Source organism: Brienomyrus brachyistius, unplaced genomic scaffold (genome assembly GCF_023856365.1).
Source record: "Brienomyrus brachyistius isolate T26 unplaced genomic scaffold, BBRACH_0.4 scaffold45, whole genome shotgun sequence".
Taxonomy (NCBI): Eukaryota; Metazoa; Chordata; class Actinopteri; order Osteoglossiformes; family Mormyridae; genus Brienomyrus; species Brienomyrus brachyistius.
Window position 1 is genome coordinate 373,304 of NW_026042320.1, and position 16,390 is coordinate 389,693.

Consider the following 16,390-nt stretch of genomic DNA (forward strand, 5'->3'; position numbering starts at 1 on the left):
GCTGTTCAGTAAGCAGGGTCTATAAAAACATACTTTCTACTGAACGCTCAGTAAGGAAGCTGTTTTAGATTAAAAGATAATACTTATAAATAAAAGCCTCTGATGCGTAAATAGGAAAGGCTGGGCTTGCATGTCTATAGAAACCTCTGAGCTAATGGGAAAGCTGTTCAGTAAGCAGGGTCTATAAAAACATACTTTCTACTGAACGCTCAGTAAGGAAGCTGTTTTAGATTAAAAGATAATACTTATAAATAAAAGCCTCTGATGCGTAAATAGGAAAGGCTGGGCTTGCATGTCTATAGAAACCTCTGAGCTAATGGGAAAGCTGTTCAGTAAGCAGGGTCTATAAAAACATACTTTCTACTGAACGCTCAGTAAGGAAGCTGTTTTAGATTAAAGGCATAACTGAACCTTGGGATTGATACTTCCAATATCTAAATTCTTCTTAGTTTGAGTAACTTGGAGTCACATGCTGATGTGAATTAAATAATGGAGTCATGCATTGTAGTCATGAAGTTAAAACACATACTTAACCTCTGGCTGTGCCTATTATCTTCCTTAAATACACAGAATAGTTTCAGAATCATTTAAAAACTTTTTTTATTTATTCATCCACATGTCTGCAAAACACTGCATAGAATTCAGCAAAGTGGAGGACCTGAAATTGCATATTTTACAACAAACGAGTCCTTATGTCTATTATTTATTCATTTGAAATTATTTTAAATGTTTATACAAAATCAAATTTTATTGACATGGAAGAATCACATTTGAGTACATAGATCTTATACAGTATGTTTGGATTTATCAAATCTGGCATATGATCTGGTTTAAAAATCAGTATATTGTTATACAGGTTGATTTAGTTCTTGTTAAGATTATTGTTTTTCTTTGTTGTATTGTAACTTCCTAAATTAAAATAAGAAAATAGACAAACAGGTAAAAACAAGATGTAGTACCCAAAAGCATTCCTATTACATAATCATATTTGCTGTTGATTCAAGCCCATGTAAAATATAACATGCCTAGCCAACAAAACACATCTCATCCATAGAATCACCAACACACTACTTGTTAGCAGGTGGAAGTGGAATGATGGAAGGGGGGTTAGGATCGTCATCAAATACCATGTCACGGCAGAAGAGGACATCTTCCTTGCCAAGGCCAAGCTTGTACTGCCACACGTACATTTTAGAGTTGGGCTGCAGAGTCAGGGTCATGGTCTCTGCCACCTCAGTTGCTTCTTCCCAGTTTTCACTTTCTGTGTTGACACTGACTCCTCCATATTCTGCTGATAGAGAGAACTGCAATTTGGCAATCGCTTCAGTCAGAATTCCTGCCTGATACGTGCCGCTTATATTCACTTTCCAGTTGTGCTCGATACTCGATGACTTGGATTTGGTAAAGCCCACTTTCCGGGTTATCTTCTTTTCCCAGGTTACAGGAATTTCTGAATCATTGGAAATCATCTTAATGAGATCCCATTTTCCAAAGGCTGGACCATGTGTCTGACCAAGCCCTCCAGGAAGGAAGTTAAGAACATCTGGATGAATTGAGAATGTGTCTGCATGGGTATCTTTGTTAAGATTATTAGTTTTGTGATACTGGACCCCCCACTCATCTTTTGGCTTGAGAAAGTAGGAGTAGCTCTTTGTGCCCCAGTAGTACAGGCCATCCTTGCAGTTGGGATGCAGCTGGTATTCAGCTGCATCAATATCATTGTTCATATTGGACGTTTTGTGATACACGCCTCTGCTCTTAAATATTATGTAGAAATCACCATTAGCAGACAGATAGTGATCACCCCCTTGACAGTTTGGGTGCAGGTTATACACCACAGCATCAAGATCTTTGCTCATATCAGACACACGCCGATAAGTGTTGCCTTTGATGATGTAGAATGTATTATTGTCAAAGGCCAGATAGTGGTCTCCACCCTGACAGGAGGGATGCAAGCTGTAAATCGTGAGGTCAGAGCCTCGGTGGAAATTTTTTGAGTACATGAAACAGCCAAGATCAGAGCGAATTATATAATAATTCTTATCTACACCACAGAAATCAACCCCTTTGGCTTTGCTCTTTGGGAGGATCCCGGCCATCTTTTTTCTGAAAAATGAATAAACAGGATGGCTGTCATCAAAAGCATCAGTATTTTCATGCATTCTACAGCACCGGGCGGGAGGAAATTGGAACAAACTACAGAGAGTTATACATAAGAAAAAACAAATAAAAATGAAACATTGGTTAACCCTCTGGGGTCTTGGAGTAGGGAACACACTTTCACTGACTGCGGCATGGTCACACAGTTAAGTAGCATGAAGGTGAGCCAATCTATGAAAGTAATATTTATCATATGCCAAAGTGAAATTAATTAATAGAATTAAGTGGACTAACAGAAAACAAGGCAATAATATTCACAAGGATACTTACAGTTAAGCTGGACTGAAAAATACAGTGAAGTACAGTCTTCTGCAAGAATAAGCAGTAATAGATGATTAGAAGAGCCTCTATATATACTGTACAGGGAAATGATTTCACAATTGTGCCTTAATTTGTCTAATTCCTGAGAAAGTCATAAAATGAGAAACAGGATTGATACCATTGTGAAATTCTTTTGAAAAATGTTTCCTCATGGCTTCTGGGTGAGGGAGGGTATGGGTTGGGCTGACTGGGCCTTTAGAGTTATTTCTTATTCAGAAAAACATTCTACTGTCAATATTGTTCTACAAGCAACATATAAATGGTTTATTTCCTCAAACTGATTTGATCTGCACTTCACATTTACATTTACATTTAAAGTATTTAGCAGACGCACTTCTCCAGAGTGATTTACAACCAGTGCTTTGTAGTCCGGGGGTGTTAGTGGAATGTGTATATATACATACACACATATTATTTTTTAAATAGAGAGAGTGGACAGTAAGGGGGGGGGTATTTGCCCTCTGGAGTCTGAGGCCTCTCAGGCACTTTCGAGGTAGTCTGACATGCCTTGATATTTTAAAATATTTTACCTATCTAAAAAACATTTATCCCAAAGTGTTACATGTGGTTTTATTAAGCACAAACTCAGCACCATTAACCTGACACCACTTAGAATGTTGTTATTCTATTTTTTTGTTAAAATCAACTTTAAACATTTACTTTTCAAGAACCTATTTTCAGATATGCTGAGAAATTGCAAAAAATCACATTATAAACATCTCTAGCCAAGACGTTTGAGCTCTGAAGCTTATAGACACGGGTTGGCTACACATAGGCGAATGAGACATTCTGAGAGACCCATCAAAGGTTTGCATATTTTGGATTTGATGTAAACTTTATCACAGCCGAAATCCCAGGCCATCGGGTATTGTAAAGGCTGGGATCCCTTTTTAAACATAATATCCGAATTAAACATCCCCCTCTCGACCGTCGATAACATTCAAGCTAGGAATACCCTCATCGATCTTAAAGATTACAACGTAAATCAGCGGGGGGTCCCCCACAACCCTCCTCCCCTCTGAAAAATTACAGAAAATTTTGCACGGACTTCCCTCACACACTACGAGATTCCTCCTCGGAATATTATTTACGGCCTTTAAAAGGTACCCCTTATGTTCAGTGGATAGATTACAGTGATTAGAATTCAATGATTATGAGGCATGCAAAAAAATAAGAAAAGCCTACTTAGAATGTTGTTTTTCTATTAACCGTCAGAGTACAACCCCATAGTCTCTTGAAATGAAAGTCCCTTGAGGCAGTGGTAGAGGAAAAATGCAACATGGGCCCCGCATGTGGATTAAAAGTTGTCTTGAACTTGACACGTATGTGAAAAGGGGAGGGGGGGGGGGGCTGGACAGGCCCCCACCTCATTTAGGGGGGGTGAACACCCAGATATGCAAACGGGGAGAAACAAGATGCAGCTCTAGTAGTCGGTGCCAAAAAGAAACTGTAGCTTTATTTGCTTTGCACAGCTACAGCCCAAATACACACACAACACACACACACACATATATATACACATACATACACACACACACATACAGGTATATAGTGTTTAACAGGACAACCTGAAACCACAGTGGTTTATGGAGACACCCCTTTCCCACTGTCCTATCAACACAGAACACCAAAAATTTTTATTTATTTAGTGTAAATAAGATACATCCCACTTCAAATTTAAGTTAGTGTTTTGAGATCACAAAGACTTTAAACATCTCACAATTCACAGGCTTACAGGGACATAACATTTTTATTGTTTACCAGGACATTTGGGATTATAAAGTCGGTTGATGTACAATACACAAATTTAACCATTATCTGGTATATGAGGACTGACATGGATTAAGAAGCCAGTACATATAGTACATAATCAGTCACTTTTACACAAGGTCTGTTTCTAAACCTTAGCTTAGACTGGATTATAAAATCTTAGAGCTCCTCTTGAGCACAAAATATAAGTAAAAGGTAAAACATTGACTTACCTCTAAAACGTACAGTGAAACCAAGTATCTCTAACAAACTTACTCAAAACAGCTCAAAAAAGCCAAAAGGATGCTGGACATAAGCTCACTAAAACACATTAACAAGATTTTTGAAATACCATACTAGAATTAACCTAAATATTATGAAGCAATACCTATAGTCAGTAGGTATTCATATAAATTACTGAGCTGCCTGGCGTCTAAAAGCTACACCCTTGTTCCGTACATAGTCCCGAATCTTCTGTTGTGAAAAAGTGAAAAAGATATATTAAAGTTGGATGTTCTGCTTTAATGCAGGCCTCACATTCTATTTTAGAAGCTAAGTATCCTTTCATAATGTGGTTCTTGAAGTGATTCATAACAGCCCTGGTCTCTGCATCAGACCATGGTCTTTTCACGGATGCAATTTTTCTAACTTTGGTAGGCACTAAAACAGACAGACAATAACGTTAATGTTAAACATACAGTCATTCAGACCTCCTCATTTTCTGTACATGTTACTGTGAGACACGTTTTCATTTTGTCATTATGGGTTAGATTAACAATCAAAAATATAAATTTTATCCATCCATCCATTTTCCAAACCGCTTTTCCAACTGGGTCGCAGGGGGTCTGGAGCCTATCCCGGAAGCAATGGGCACGAGGCAGGAAACAGCCCAGGATGGGGGGCCAGCCCATCGCAGGGCACATTCATACACCATTCACTCACACATGCACACCTACGGGCAATTTAGCAACTCCAATTAGCCTCAGCATATTTTTGGACTGTGGGGGGAAACCGGAGTACCTGGAGGAAACCCCACAACGACATGGGGAGAACATCACACACGTGACCCAGGCGGAGACTTGAACCTGGGTCCCAGAGGTGTGAGGCAACAGTGCTAACCACTGCACCACCAGGCCGCCTCAATATAAATTTTATTTCAAATTAAATCTACAAAGCAATAACATGTGCAGAGCATCAATGGGTCTGAATGCTTTCTGAATTCACTGGATATAACAGGTTAAAATACACACATGTATATAAAAAATTGTCTTCAGAAAATGGATGACTGGATCTCCTTCTCTTTGATCTATCACTTACATTGAGCTGTTGCTCCCAAAGTAAGGATACTTTAATAAGACATTAATAAAACAATGTTGGTTCTGTTCAGTTATTTTTCTGTTCTTACAAATTTAAAGAAATGAATTGAAAACTAGTATAGGTATGAGTAGCAGTATTAATAAAAACAATGACTACCTTTACAGCAATAAGAGAATATTCTGAATAAGACACTATCATGCAAACAGACTTTTCATTACCTTAAGCATTAATTGGAATAAGACGTAGACTATTCTCCAATCTTATTCGCATTATGCAGACATGTAAACTCCTTATTCGCAAAACACATCCTAATAGAATTTTTTTCAGTATTTTACAACACATATGGTATTCGCCGGGGGCGGCATGGTGGTGCAGTGGTTAGCACTGTTGCCTCACACCTCTGAGACCTGGGTTCGAGTCTCCGCCTGGGTCACATGTGTGTGGAGTTTGCATGTTCTCCCCATGTCGTCGTGGGGTTTCCTCCAGGTACTCCAGTTTCCCCCCACAGTCCAAAAACATGCTGAGGCTAATTGGAGTTGCTAAATTGCCCATAGGTGTGCATGCGTGAGTGAATGGTGTGTGAGTGTGCCCTGTGATGGGCTGGCCCCCCATCCTGGGTTGTTCCCTGCCTTGTGCCCATTGCTTCCAGGATAGGCTCCAGACCCCCCACAACCCAATAGGATAAGCAGTTTGGAAAATGGATGGATGGTATTCACCAGCTGCTTAAGGACATGTGCTGTGTCATCTATCGATGTTGCATTTATTGCCATGTTTGCCCATAAAATTAACAAATGTGAATCTATAATTGAGCTGGAGTAGAATATACTGAAACCAGTTGTCTGTTTTAGTGCCTACCAAAGTCAGTAGGTTGGGTAGTCAAATTCTGGAGGGAAAATCAAGGTGCGTAGCAAATGTATCATGGATGTGCCATTAGGTATGGAAACAAGAATATGAACGGAATACTCCATAAACAACTCATGTAAACACCACGATCAAAATATTGACTTAAGAATAAAGTCAATGTTCAGAATATTGCTGCATATGTAACCACAGCCAATGACAGCCTTTCCTACATGAAGAATGGTTTCCTCTGAATATGTAAGAGATCCTACTGAAACTGTAGGATCACTGTTTGTGGAAGTCACTCCTTCCATGTAATTCATATCAGTGTTTGCACCTGAAAAATAACATTTAAAAGAGACATTACACTAAATTATTTACATTGTAGCACTGCTTAACCCTTTAAATACACACTGACCCATGAACTACATTAATAAAGGCTTATGCTTATCCGTTTCCAGTCAGGAGAACTGCAATGAAAACAGTACCTTTTATCACAAATAGCATTCAAAAACAATAAATGTTGAATTTTTGAGCACAACATTTTCAGATTTGGTTATGGGGTAAGAAAATCTCTTAAAAGGTTAAGTAAGAGGTATATAACTTTTTAAAATATGTGCCATATGGGCAGTGATATCCTTAGATGGACATTATACACAATGCTAAAAAAAATAAAAAATAAAAAATCTAAGCTCTCTCTGACTTGGAGATAAAAAGTGTAGTCTTGATTCCTCTCAATTTCTGAGCTTACTGCACACAGCTAAGGTTATTAAGGGTGGAATCTCTATGACAATAATCCTTACCTTATGCAAAATATCCATAATTATTACAGTATACTTACCGTTACTTATTGAAGCAGAATCCAGCGAATCATTAGTTTTAGTGTCATTCTCTTCACTCTCGTCGTCTTCATCATCGTCTGTGAAATCTGAGTGAAGTTTTAAAAAAATTCATGCAAATTACCTTACAATGAAACATATGACTTTTTAATTTGCTGTTTTACTTATATTTTAAAAGACTTCCATTACCTTCAATTTCATCTAGAGATTTTCCCTTAAGTCCTGAAAGCTTCCCCTTCCCCAGTGCCAGCAGGAGCTTTGAGATCTTGGTTAGCTGTATGGTAGCTTCAGGAAGCCGATAAAACTCTCTGTGCACTCTAATGTCATGACCCAAAAAGTCTGCCAGTTGATTCATTTCATTATTTTTTAAGTTGAGTATCTGAGATGTTGTTGCAACTTGCTTGCGCAACTGCGTAGATCTTAAGTAGTCTGGCTGCTTTGCCCCACATTCAGTTGCAAACTTTTTTCAGGCAGTCATGCCCTCTGTAATGGCCTAGACACTTTGGAATAGCAAACAAATATTGATTTTTATCAAGGACTCCACATACCTTTCTGTTCTCAACTAGTAGGCCCAGGGCCTTCAAGTCATCTGGAGTCAACAACACTGCCACCTTCCTGTCTTTCTTGCCCTTGAGTTCAATCCTAGTGAAGTGGTTACACAGTCTTTTCTCGTATTCGAACAACCCCAGTTCTTCGTTACTCTGTGGGTTCTCTCTGTCTAGAAAATTCCTAAGTGGCATCTTGGAGACTTCCCCAGAACGTCTACGGTTGAAAAGTATTACTTTTGTAAGTATTACTTTTTCCAATTGAGCGTAGTTCTGTTCAGATGAATCTTGGTTTAACATCAGCATGGCTGACACTGAATTTTGTTCTAGATGCTTGTTTAGCTTCTGAATGCCTTCTGTAAGGGGTAATCTGGGAGACTTGTTGTATTTCCTTTGACTTAGAGTAAAAAGGGCAGAGTGGGACACATGCTCTGTCCACTTTGCCCGATAAAGTGTTTGGAATGCCTCTGCAGCATCCCTCAGCTCTTTGTCTTCACTAATAATTGCATTACAACGTATAGTTTCACTGACTTTTAACAGTGAGTGCCCGATCTTCAGGGCCACGCTTGGGCTTTCATAGGAGTTGTTCTCTGTACAGTAACCTCCCGCTTTCCTTGCTGCCTCAACCGTGTCTGTGGAATTCTTTGGTTTAATTGCATCCTCCAGTTTAAAGACGACATTTTTCTCCCGCTGGTTTAACAAGAATTTTCTTAGTTCACATAATTTTTGACAGATATATTCATGTTTTGTCTTATCGTGACCATGTCTATTGAATAAATACTTACCACAGACAAAGCAGAAATGTGTTTCACTTTTGGCCACAGTAGTTGAGGATACTGCCTGACAAATATCATTTGTTTGTTTTTCTGTCTGTCTGCTGCTGTCAGAATCCTCTATATTTTCAACAGCATTTCTATTGATAGCTAAATCCACAGAGTTCTCCATGTCAGGGCTCATGCAAACGACTGCAGGTTCAGTAAATGACTGAATGTTTGGCAAGTTTGTGACCATTACTTGACCATCTAGTTCGGTGTCCGTTTCAGAATCTGTAGTGTCAGGAATGTATTCTTCCCCTGAAGACACTTCTTCAGAACTTGTTTCACACAAAGCCTGTTTAGAATCATTCAGAAATACAGGATTAGTTAGCAGTACATAACAGTGATAATTCAGTATTTGCATTACTGTATTCACCCATGCTTTCTTCTTTCAACAGTTAGTGTGCCACACCTTTGTGCAAACTAGAAAAAAAAAATCATTATCACATGCATGTATAATAAGCACAATGGTATGTTTCAAGCTGCTACACCACTTCAAACAGACCAATGGATACTGACCTTTACATTTTAGCCCACACCACTTCAGTGAGGAGAATGGCCCAGTGCACACCTGACATTTCTGAAATGAAAACAGATCCACTTCGATAAGAGAATGTTTCTTACAATCTAAACATAGAAACAAATTATATTTAAAATGATTTTATTATGTAGCAGTACCTAGCACTGTTCAATATCATACAAACTCAATGAACAAATAAGTGCTAGAACACACTCTCCCAATCAACACAGCATGTTAATTTCACTAGTCATTTAACAGAACTGCTGCCTCCACGCTATACAACTTTTATTTTGTAGGAGCGATATAGGGATGTCTCAATTTATATCATGGTTCTAGTAAACAAAATATTTTAGTTTTGTTTTATTCACAGAACAGCCACTTTATTGGAGAATAACGTTTAGTTTGGATATACAAAGGAAGAACATGATTAGCTATGAAAACCAGTTACACTTCTGTAAGCACTACCAGTTTAACCAAGGCAGCTTTTTAACTTTCAGTGGAAATTACAAACAACGTCAAACATAAATGTACAATTTCTGGGCCAAATAAAAAAAATCATTGCTAAAAAACAAATTCGACAATGATAACGATGGACAAAAACTATAACTTAATGTCCTTCCCTCAACAGGTTGATCACATAAAACCTATACATAAGAACATACTTTTACATTAAATTTCATTCAAAACACAATATAGTACACTGACCTTTGTCACTGCATTTTATGTTCTCTGAATGAACTTTTAGAAGGTCTGGTGATCCAACCAATACTTCCAAATGATAGAATGGTCAGTTTTCAACATGTTTCAGAAATCTGGATTTGCTTACTAACACGTTATGAATTGTATGACCAACAAAATGTAATTACAAAAATGATTTCTACACAAGATGCACTCAGAGAGGGTGATTTTAAAGGATTACTTCATACAGAAACTAAAATGCATTTCATGGCTTGTGATACTTTGAGTGCTGAGCAAGAAAATTCTTATAGATTGAAGAGACAAATCTCTGATGCAGCATTTAACGTCAAAATGGTACTGAAAAATCTCAAATGATGCATAATCCAAATGTCAGATATCCAATAATTTACTCATCATGGCTTAAACATATGACAAATACTGCTATATAAACCATTTAGGACATCCATGAATATTTCACACACGAAAGGCCAGCTAATGTATTGACATGAAGGCTTCCCCGTCGTTCATTGGCCAGTAATGCTCACTTTTTCCACACTCCAATCAAGTGAGAAACAGATAAACCTTTTCATCACTTCATTATTACTTGTGAAAAAAATAAAAATATATAAGCACTTAAACTTTGTACTATTTTTGAAAATTACATCACTGGCAATAGCAGAGAGACTTGTGATTTTTTTTTTATGAAAAGAGACAACCGTCAAAACAAAAGCTGTGGTAATGCCTACCTTTCTGGAACAATTAGAACTTCCACTGTTCTCTGTATTATCATTACTGGCTGGGGCATCTAAAAGGAGGATAAGATCCATCCATCCATCCATCCATCATCTCCCGCTTAATCCGTGGTCGGGTCGCGGGGGCAGCAGTCTCACTAGGGAGGCCCCGACTTCCCTCTTCCCAGCCACTTCATCCAGCTCTTCTGGGGGGATCCCGAGGCATTCCCAGGCCAGCCGAGAGACATAGTCCCTCCAGTGTGTCCTGGGTCTTCCCCGGGGCCTCCTCCCAGTGGGACATGCCCGGAACACCTCACCAGGGAGGCGTCCAGGAGGCATCCTAATTAGATGCCCGAGCCACCTCATCTGGCTTCTCTCAATGCGGAGGAGCAGCGGCTCTTCTCTGAATCCCTCTCGAATGACTGAGCTCCTCACCCTATCTCTAATGGATAGCCCAGCCACCCTCATTTCGGCCACTTGCACTTGCTATCTCGTTCTTTCGGTCACTATCCATAGCTTATGACCATAAGTGAGGGTAGGAACATAGATCGACTGGTAAATCGAAAGCTTTGCCTTTTGGCTCAGCTCCTTCTTTACCATGACAGACCGATGCAGCGTCCGCATAACTGCTGACGCCAAAACCGATCCGCCTGTCGATCTCACGCTCCATCCTTCCCTCACTCGTGAACAAGACCTCGAGATACTTAAACTCCTCCACTTGGGGAAGGATCCCCATCCCCAACCCGGAGAGAGCACTCTACCCTTTTCCGGCTGAGAACCATGGTCTCGGATTTGGAGGTGCTGATTCTCATCTCAGCCGCCTCACACTCGGCTGCGAACTGCTCCAGTGAGAGCCGAAGGTCACGGTCCGATGAGGCCAACAGAACCACATCGTCTGCAAAAAGCAGAGACCTGATACTGAGGGCACCAAACCGGGCACCCTCAACACCCTGGCTGCACCTAGAAATTCTGTCCATAAAAGTTATGAACAGAATCGGTGACAAAGGGCAGCCCTGGCGGAGTCCAACCCTCACCGGGAAGAGTCCAACTTACAATGCGGACCAAGCTTGAGGACCGGTCGTACAGGGACCGAACAGCCCTTATAAGGCAGCCCGGCACCCCATACTCCCGGAGCAGTCCTCACAGGACTCCCCGAGGGACGCAGTCGAATGCCTTCTCCAGGTCCACAAAACACATGTAGACTGGTTGGGCAAACTCCCACGCACCCTCCAGGACCCTGCTGAGAGTATAGAGCTGGTCCACTGTTCCACGGCCAGGGCGAAAACCACACTGCTCCTTCTGAATCCGAGGTTCGACTATCCGACGGACCCTTCTCTCCAGCACCCCCAAATAGACCTTACCAGGGAGGCTGAGTAGTGTGATCCCACTATAGTTGGAACACACCCTCCAGTCCCCCTTCTTGAAGAGGGGGACTACCACCCCGGTCTGCCAATCCAGAGGCACCGCCCCCGATGTCCACGCAATACCGCAGATGCGTGTCAACCAAGACAGCCCCGCAATATCCAGAGCCTTTAGGAACTCCGGGTGGATCTCATCCTCCCCCGGGGCCCGGCCACCGAGGAGCTTTTTAACCACCTCAGCAACCTCCACCCCAGAGATAGGTCAGTCCACCCAGACTCTGCTTCCTCATTGGAAGGCGTGTTGGTGGGATTGAGGAGGTCTTGAGGAGGAGTATAGCCTCCTGTTGACCACCACTCCAAAGTATAGAATCAGACGTTCTATTAAGGCACTAACTACAACAACATTTATGAAACAACTTCCACAGTCCTTTAGCCTTACATCTGAAGCATCGTGTGTAAATGAACTTGAACAGGCAACTTCAAACATGGAAAAATCCCTTCGCAGCACTCTAGATCTTGTGGCTCCACTTAGGAGTATAAAGCATAGCAATAACAAACCTGCCCCCTGGTACTCTGATAATACACGTGAACTCAAACAGGCATCACGCAAGCTAGAGCGAAAATGGCGCTCAACTAAACTGGAAGTTTTCAAATCTGCCTGGAAAGAAAGCCTCTCTAAATACAGACAAGCACTAGTAACTGCTCGGTCTGTGTATCTCTCCAGATTAATAGACATGAACAAAACCAATCCTAAATTCCTATTTGAATCCGTGGCTAGGATAACACAGAATTCCTCATTAAACTTGCAAATCCCACAAGCTCTTAAGAGTGATGACTTTCTTACATTTTTTAATGGTAAGATAACTACAATTAGACAGACTATACAGTGCACACCTTTACCTACTTACGGCTGCCTGCCTCCTGCTAGTCTTATGCCTACCAATAATGAGACCTTTGAATCATTCATTCCTATTACACACTCAGAACTTTTGAGCTTAATTTTCTCCTGTAAATCCTCTACTAGCCTTGTAGACCCAATTCCTACAAAATTCTTCAAGGAAATTGCACCACAGATTGGCACTACCGTGTTAAATGTGTTAAACTCTTCTCTTAGGCTTGGATATGTTCCAAAACCTTTTAAAATGGCTGTTATCAGACCCGTCCTAAAGAAACCAAATCTTGAACCCAGTGTTTTAGGAAACTATAGACCTATCTCAAATCTTCCTTTCATTTCAAAGATCATGGAAAAGGTTGTAGTTCGTCAGTTGTCCTCTTTCCTACAAAAAACTAATGCCAATGAATTATATCAGTCTGGCTTTAGACCAAACCATAGCACAGAAACTGCTCTAGTCAAAGTAATGAATGATCTACTTGTGGCTTCTGACCGTGGCTGTGTATCTCTGTTGGTATTGCTAGATTTAACTGCAGCGTTCGATACTGTGGACCATAATATCCTCTTGGACCGGTTAGAAGGTATAGTTGGCATTACAGGGACAGCGCTCTCTTGGTTCCGCTCATATTTGTCTGATCGCTATCAGTATGCCCATGTGAACAATGAATCATCCAAGGCCACTAAAGTTGAATATGGTGTCCCACAGGGATCAGTCCTGGGCCCGCTACTGTTTACCCTATACATGCTACCTCTTGGTAACATTATTAGAAATCATGGTATTGGGTTTCATTGTTATGCAGATGATACACAGTTGTACATATCTGTTAACCCTGATGATATATCACTGCTATCTCGGTTAGAAGACTGTCTATTAGATATCCAGTGCTGGATGGCAAAAAATTTCCTTATGTTAAACACTGAAAAAACAGAAGTTCTGGTAATTGGTCCCAAGGCTGCTAGAAATAAGTTCCACCACCTCAACGTTGGTAACCTTCCTACACAACCTAACATGGTAGTTAGAAATCTTGGCGTTCTTGTCGATTCAGATCTATGCTTTGATGCTCACATAAGAAGTATTACTAGAACTGCATTTTATCATCTACGGAACATAGCCAAGCTTCGTAAGATGCTCTCACTTAATGATGCAGAAAAACTAATACATGCCTTCGTAAGTTCCAGACTGGATTACTGTAATGCCCTCCTATCGGGTTGCCCGTCTGGATCCTTGCATAAACTTCAGATGGTACAGAATGCTGCAGCCAGAGTTCTAACAAACACTAAAAAATTTGATCATATTACACCGGTCTTATCCTCTCTTCATTGGCTGCCAGTTAAGTCTCGAATTGACTATAAAATACTGCTATTAACTTATAAAGCACTAAATGGCCTTGCACCAGAATACCTTAGTGAACTGCTGACCACATACAACCCTCCACGCTTGCTTCGCTCTCAAGCCATGGGATATCTGTTAGTGCCTAGGGTAGAAAGAGCTACGGCAGGCTGCAGAGCTTTCTCCTACAAAGCTCCTCTGCTGTGGAATGGTCTTCCACCGGATGTGCGGGTTTCAGGTTCACTCTCAATATTCAAGTCCAGACTAAAAACACACCTATTTAGTTTAGCGTATAGGGACACTAGTTCTAGCCCTAGCTAACTCTTCACTCCCAGTCAGACCTGTAGTGTGAGGTGTAGAGCTGGGTGGGGATCGGTGCCATTGGCTTTGGATGAACTGGATTGTCAGTGCTGTCACTCTAGCTTTGCAATCTCTTGTGGAACTGGAGTGCTGACATTTCAGGGACTCCCCATGCCGGCATTCCCACTTGCCTCTCCCTCCTACTGATGCTGCCATAGCCATATCTGCCGGAGCTTGCAGATTGCACTTCATATTGTACTCACCTAGCTTTTAGCACTGCCAATAGCCTCCTCTACTATGCCTAATTGTACATTTTATTTCCCCTACTCCTCCTGGGGGTGATGCCTGGAGACCTCGATCTATCAAGATATCCAGCACACCCGACCACCACCAGTGACGTCCCTGCATCCAGCTCGCCGTTCTGTTCTTCCGTGTATGACCCGCTGCCTTACCTCTGGTTGCCTGGCAATTGGAAGAAGACTCGGCTTCGGCATTGGCTTATCTTCCTTGCTCTCCTCTCTCTATTTGACTATCCCTGCCGGCCCCTGGAGGATGGGCTTCCCCTTTGAGTCTGGTCCCTCTCAAGGTTTCTTCCTTCTAGGGAGTTTTTCCTTGCCACTGTCGCCTATGGCTTACTCACTGGGGGCTTTGGGTGAGGATACTGTAAAGCGCTTTGAGACAATGTAATGTTGTGATAATGCGCTATATAAAAATAAATTTGTTGTTGTTGTTGTTGTTGTCTTTGAAGTATTCCTTCCACCGACCCACAACGTCCCGAGCTGAGGTCAGCAGCGCACCATCCCCACTGTAAACAGTGTTGATGCTGCACCGCTTTCCCGCCCTGAGACGCCGGATGGTGGACCAGAATCTCCTCGAAGCCGTCCGGAAGTCGTTCTCCATGGCCTCACCAAACTCCTCCCATACCCGAGTTTTTGCCTCAGCGACCGCTGAAGCCGCGTTCCACTACCTATCAGCTGCCTCCGGAGTCCCACAGGCCAAAAAGGCCCGATAGGACTCCTTCTTCAGCTTGACAGCATCCCTCACCACCGGTGTCCACCAGCGGGTTCGGGGATTGCCGCGGCGACAGGCACCGGCTACCTTACAGTCACAGCTCCGGTCAGCCGCTTCAACAATGGAGACACGGAACATGGCCCATTCGGACTCAATGTCCCCCGCCTCCCCCGGGACATTGGCGAAGTTCTGCCGGAAGTTGGAGTTGAAGCTCCTCCTGACAGGGGATTCCGCCAGGTGTTCCCAATAGACCCGCACTATACGTTTGGGTCTGCCAGGTCTGACCGTTTTTCTCCCCCACCAGCGGAGCCAACCCACTCCCAGGTGGTGATCAGTTGACAGCTCCGCCCCTCTCCTCACCCGAGTGTCCAATACATGCGGCCACAAGTCCGATGACACGACCACAAAGTCGATCATCGAACTGTGGCCTAGGGTGTCCTGGTGCCAAGTGCACATATGGACACCCTTATGCTTGAACATGGTGTTCATTATGGATAATCCATGACGAGCACAGAAGTCCAATAACAAAACACCACTCGGGTTCAGATTAGGGGGGCCGTTCCTCCCAGTCACGCCCCTCCAGGTCTCACTGTCATTGCCCACGTGAGCATTGAAGTCCCCCAGTAGAACAAGTGAGTCCCCAGGAGGAGCGCTCTCCAACACTACTTCCAAGGATTCCAAAAAGGGTGGGTATTCTGAACTGCTGTTTGGTGCATAAGTGCAAACAACAGTCAGGACCCATCCCCCCACCCGAAGGGAGGCTACCCTCTCGTCCACCGCGGTAAACCCCAATGTACAGGCACCCAGCCTGGGGGCAATAAGTATGCCCACGCCTGCTCGGCACCTCTCCCCGTGAGGAACTCCAGAGGGGAAGAGGGTCCAACCCCCTTCGAGAAGACTGTTTCCAGAGCCCAAGCCGTGCGTCGAGGTGAGCCTGACTATATCTAGTCGGAACCTTACAGCCTCACGCACCAGCTCAGG

General features: G+C 42.3%; 2 protein-coding genes and 1 pseudogene across 3 annotated transcripts in view; 1 reads left to right on the forward strand and 2 right to left on the reverse strand.

Annotated features, from left to right (window-relative positions):
- Nucleotides 1-16,390, reverse strand: part of LOC125723049 (cytohesin-2-like) — a 260,972-nt pseudogene that overhangs the window by 203,370 nt on the left and 41,212 nt on the right.
- Nucleotides 1-16,390, forward strand: part of LOC125723076 (uncharacterized) — a 200,622-nt gene that overhangs the window by 172,443 nt on the left and 11,789 nt on the right. The gene's annotated exons all lie outside the window — the stretch shown is intronic.
- Nucleotides 932-2,581, reverse strand: LOC125723047 (uncharacterized). Its single transcript, XM_048999461.1, has 2 exons — nucleotides 2,431-2,581; nucleotides 932-2,106 (listed from the first exon to the last, which is right to left on the reverse strand). Exon 2 carries the CDS (start codon nucleotides 2,097-2,099, stop codon nucleotides 1,068-1,070), a length of 1,032 nt encoding a protein of 343 aa, XP_048855418.1. The 5' UTR covers nucleotides 2,100-2,106; nucleotides 2,431-2,581; the 3' UTR covers nucleotides 932-1,067.

Excerpts from the sequence above, each read along its gene's own strand:
- LOC125723047 (XM_048999461.1), bottom strand. The coding sequence starts at position 2,099 with ATGGCCGGGATCCTCCCAAAGAGCAAAGCCAAAGGGGTTGATTTCTGT.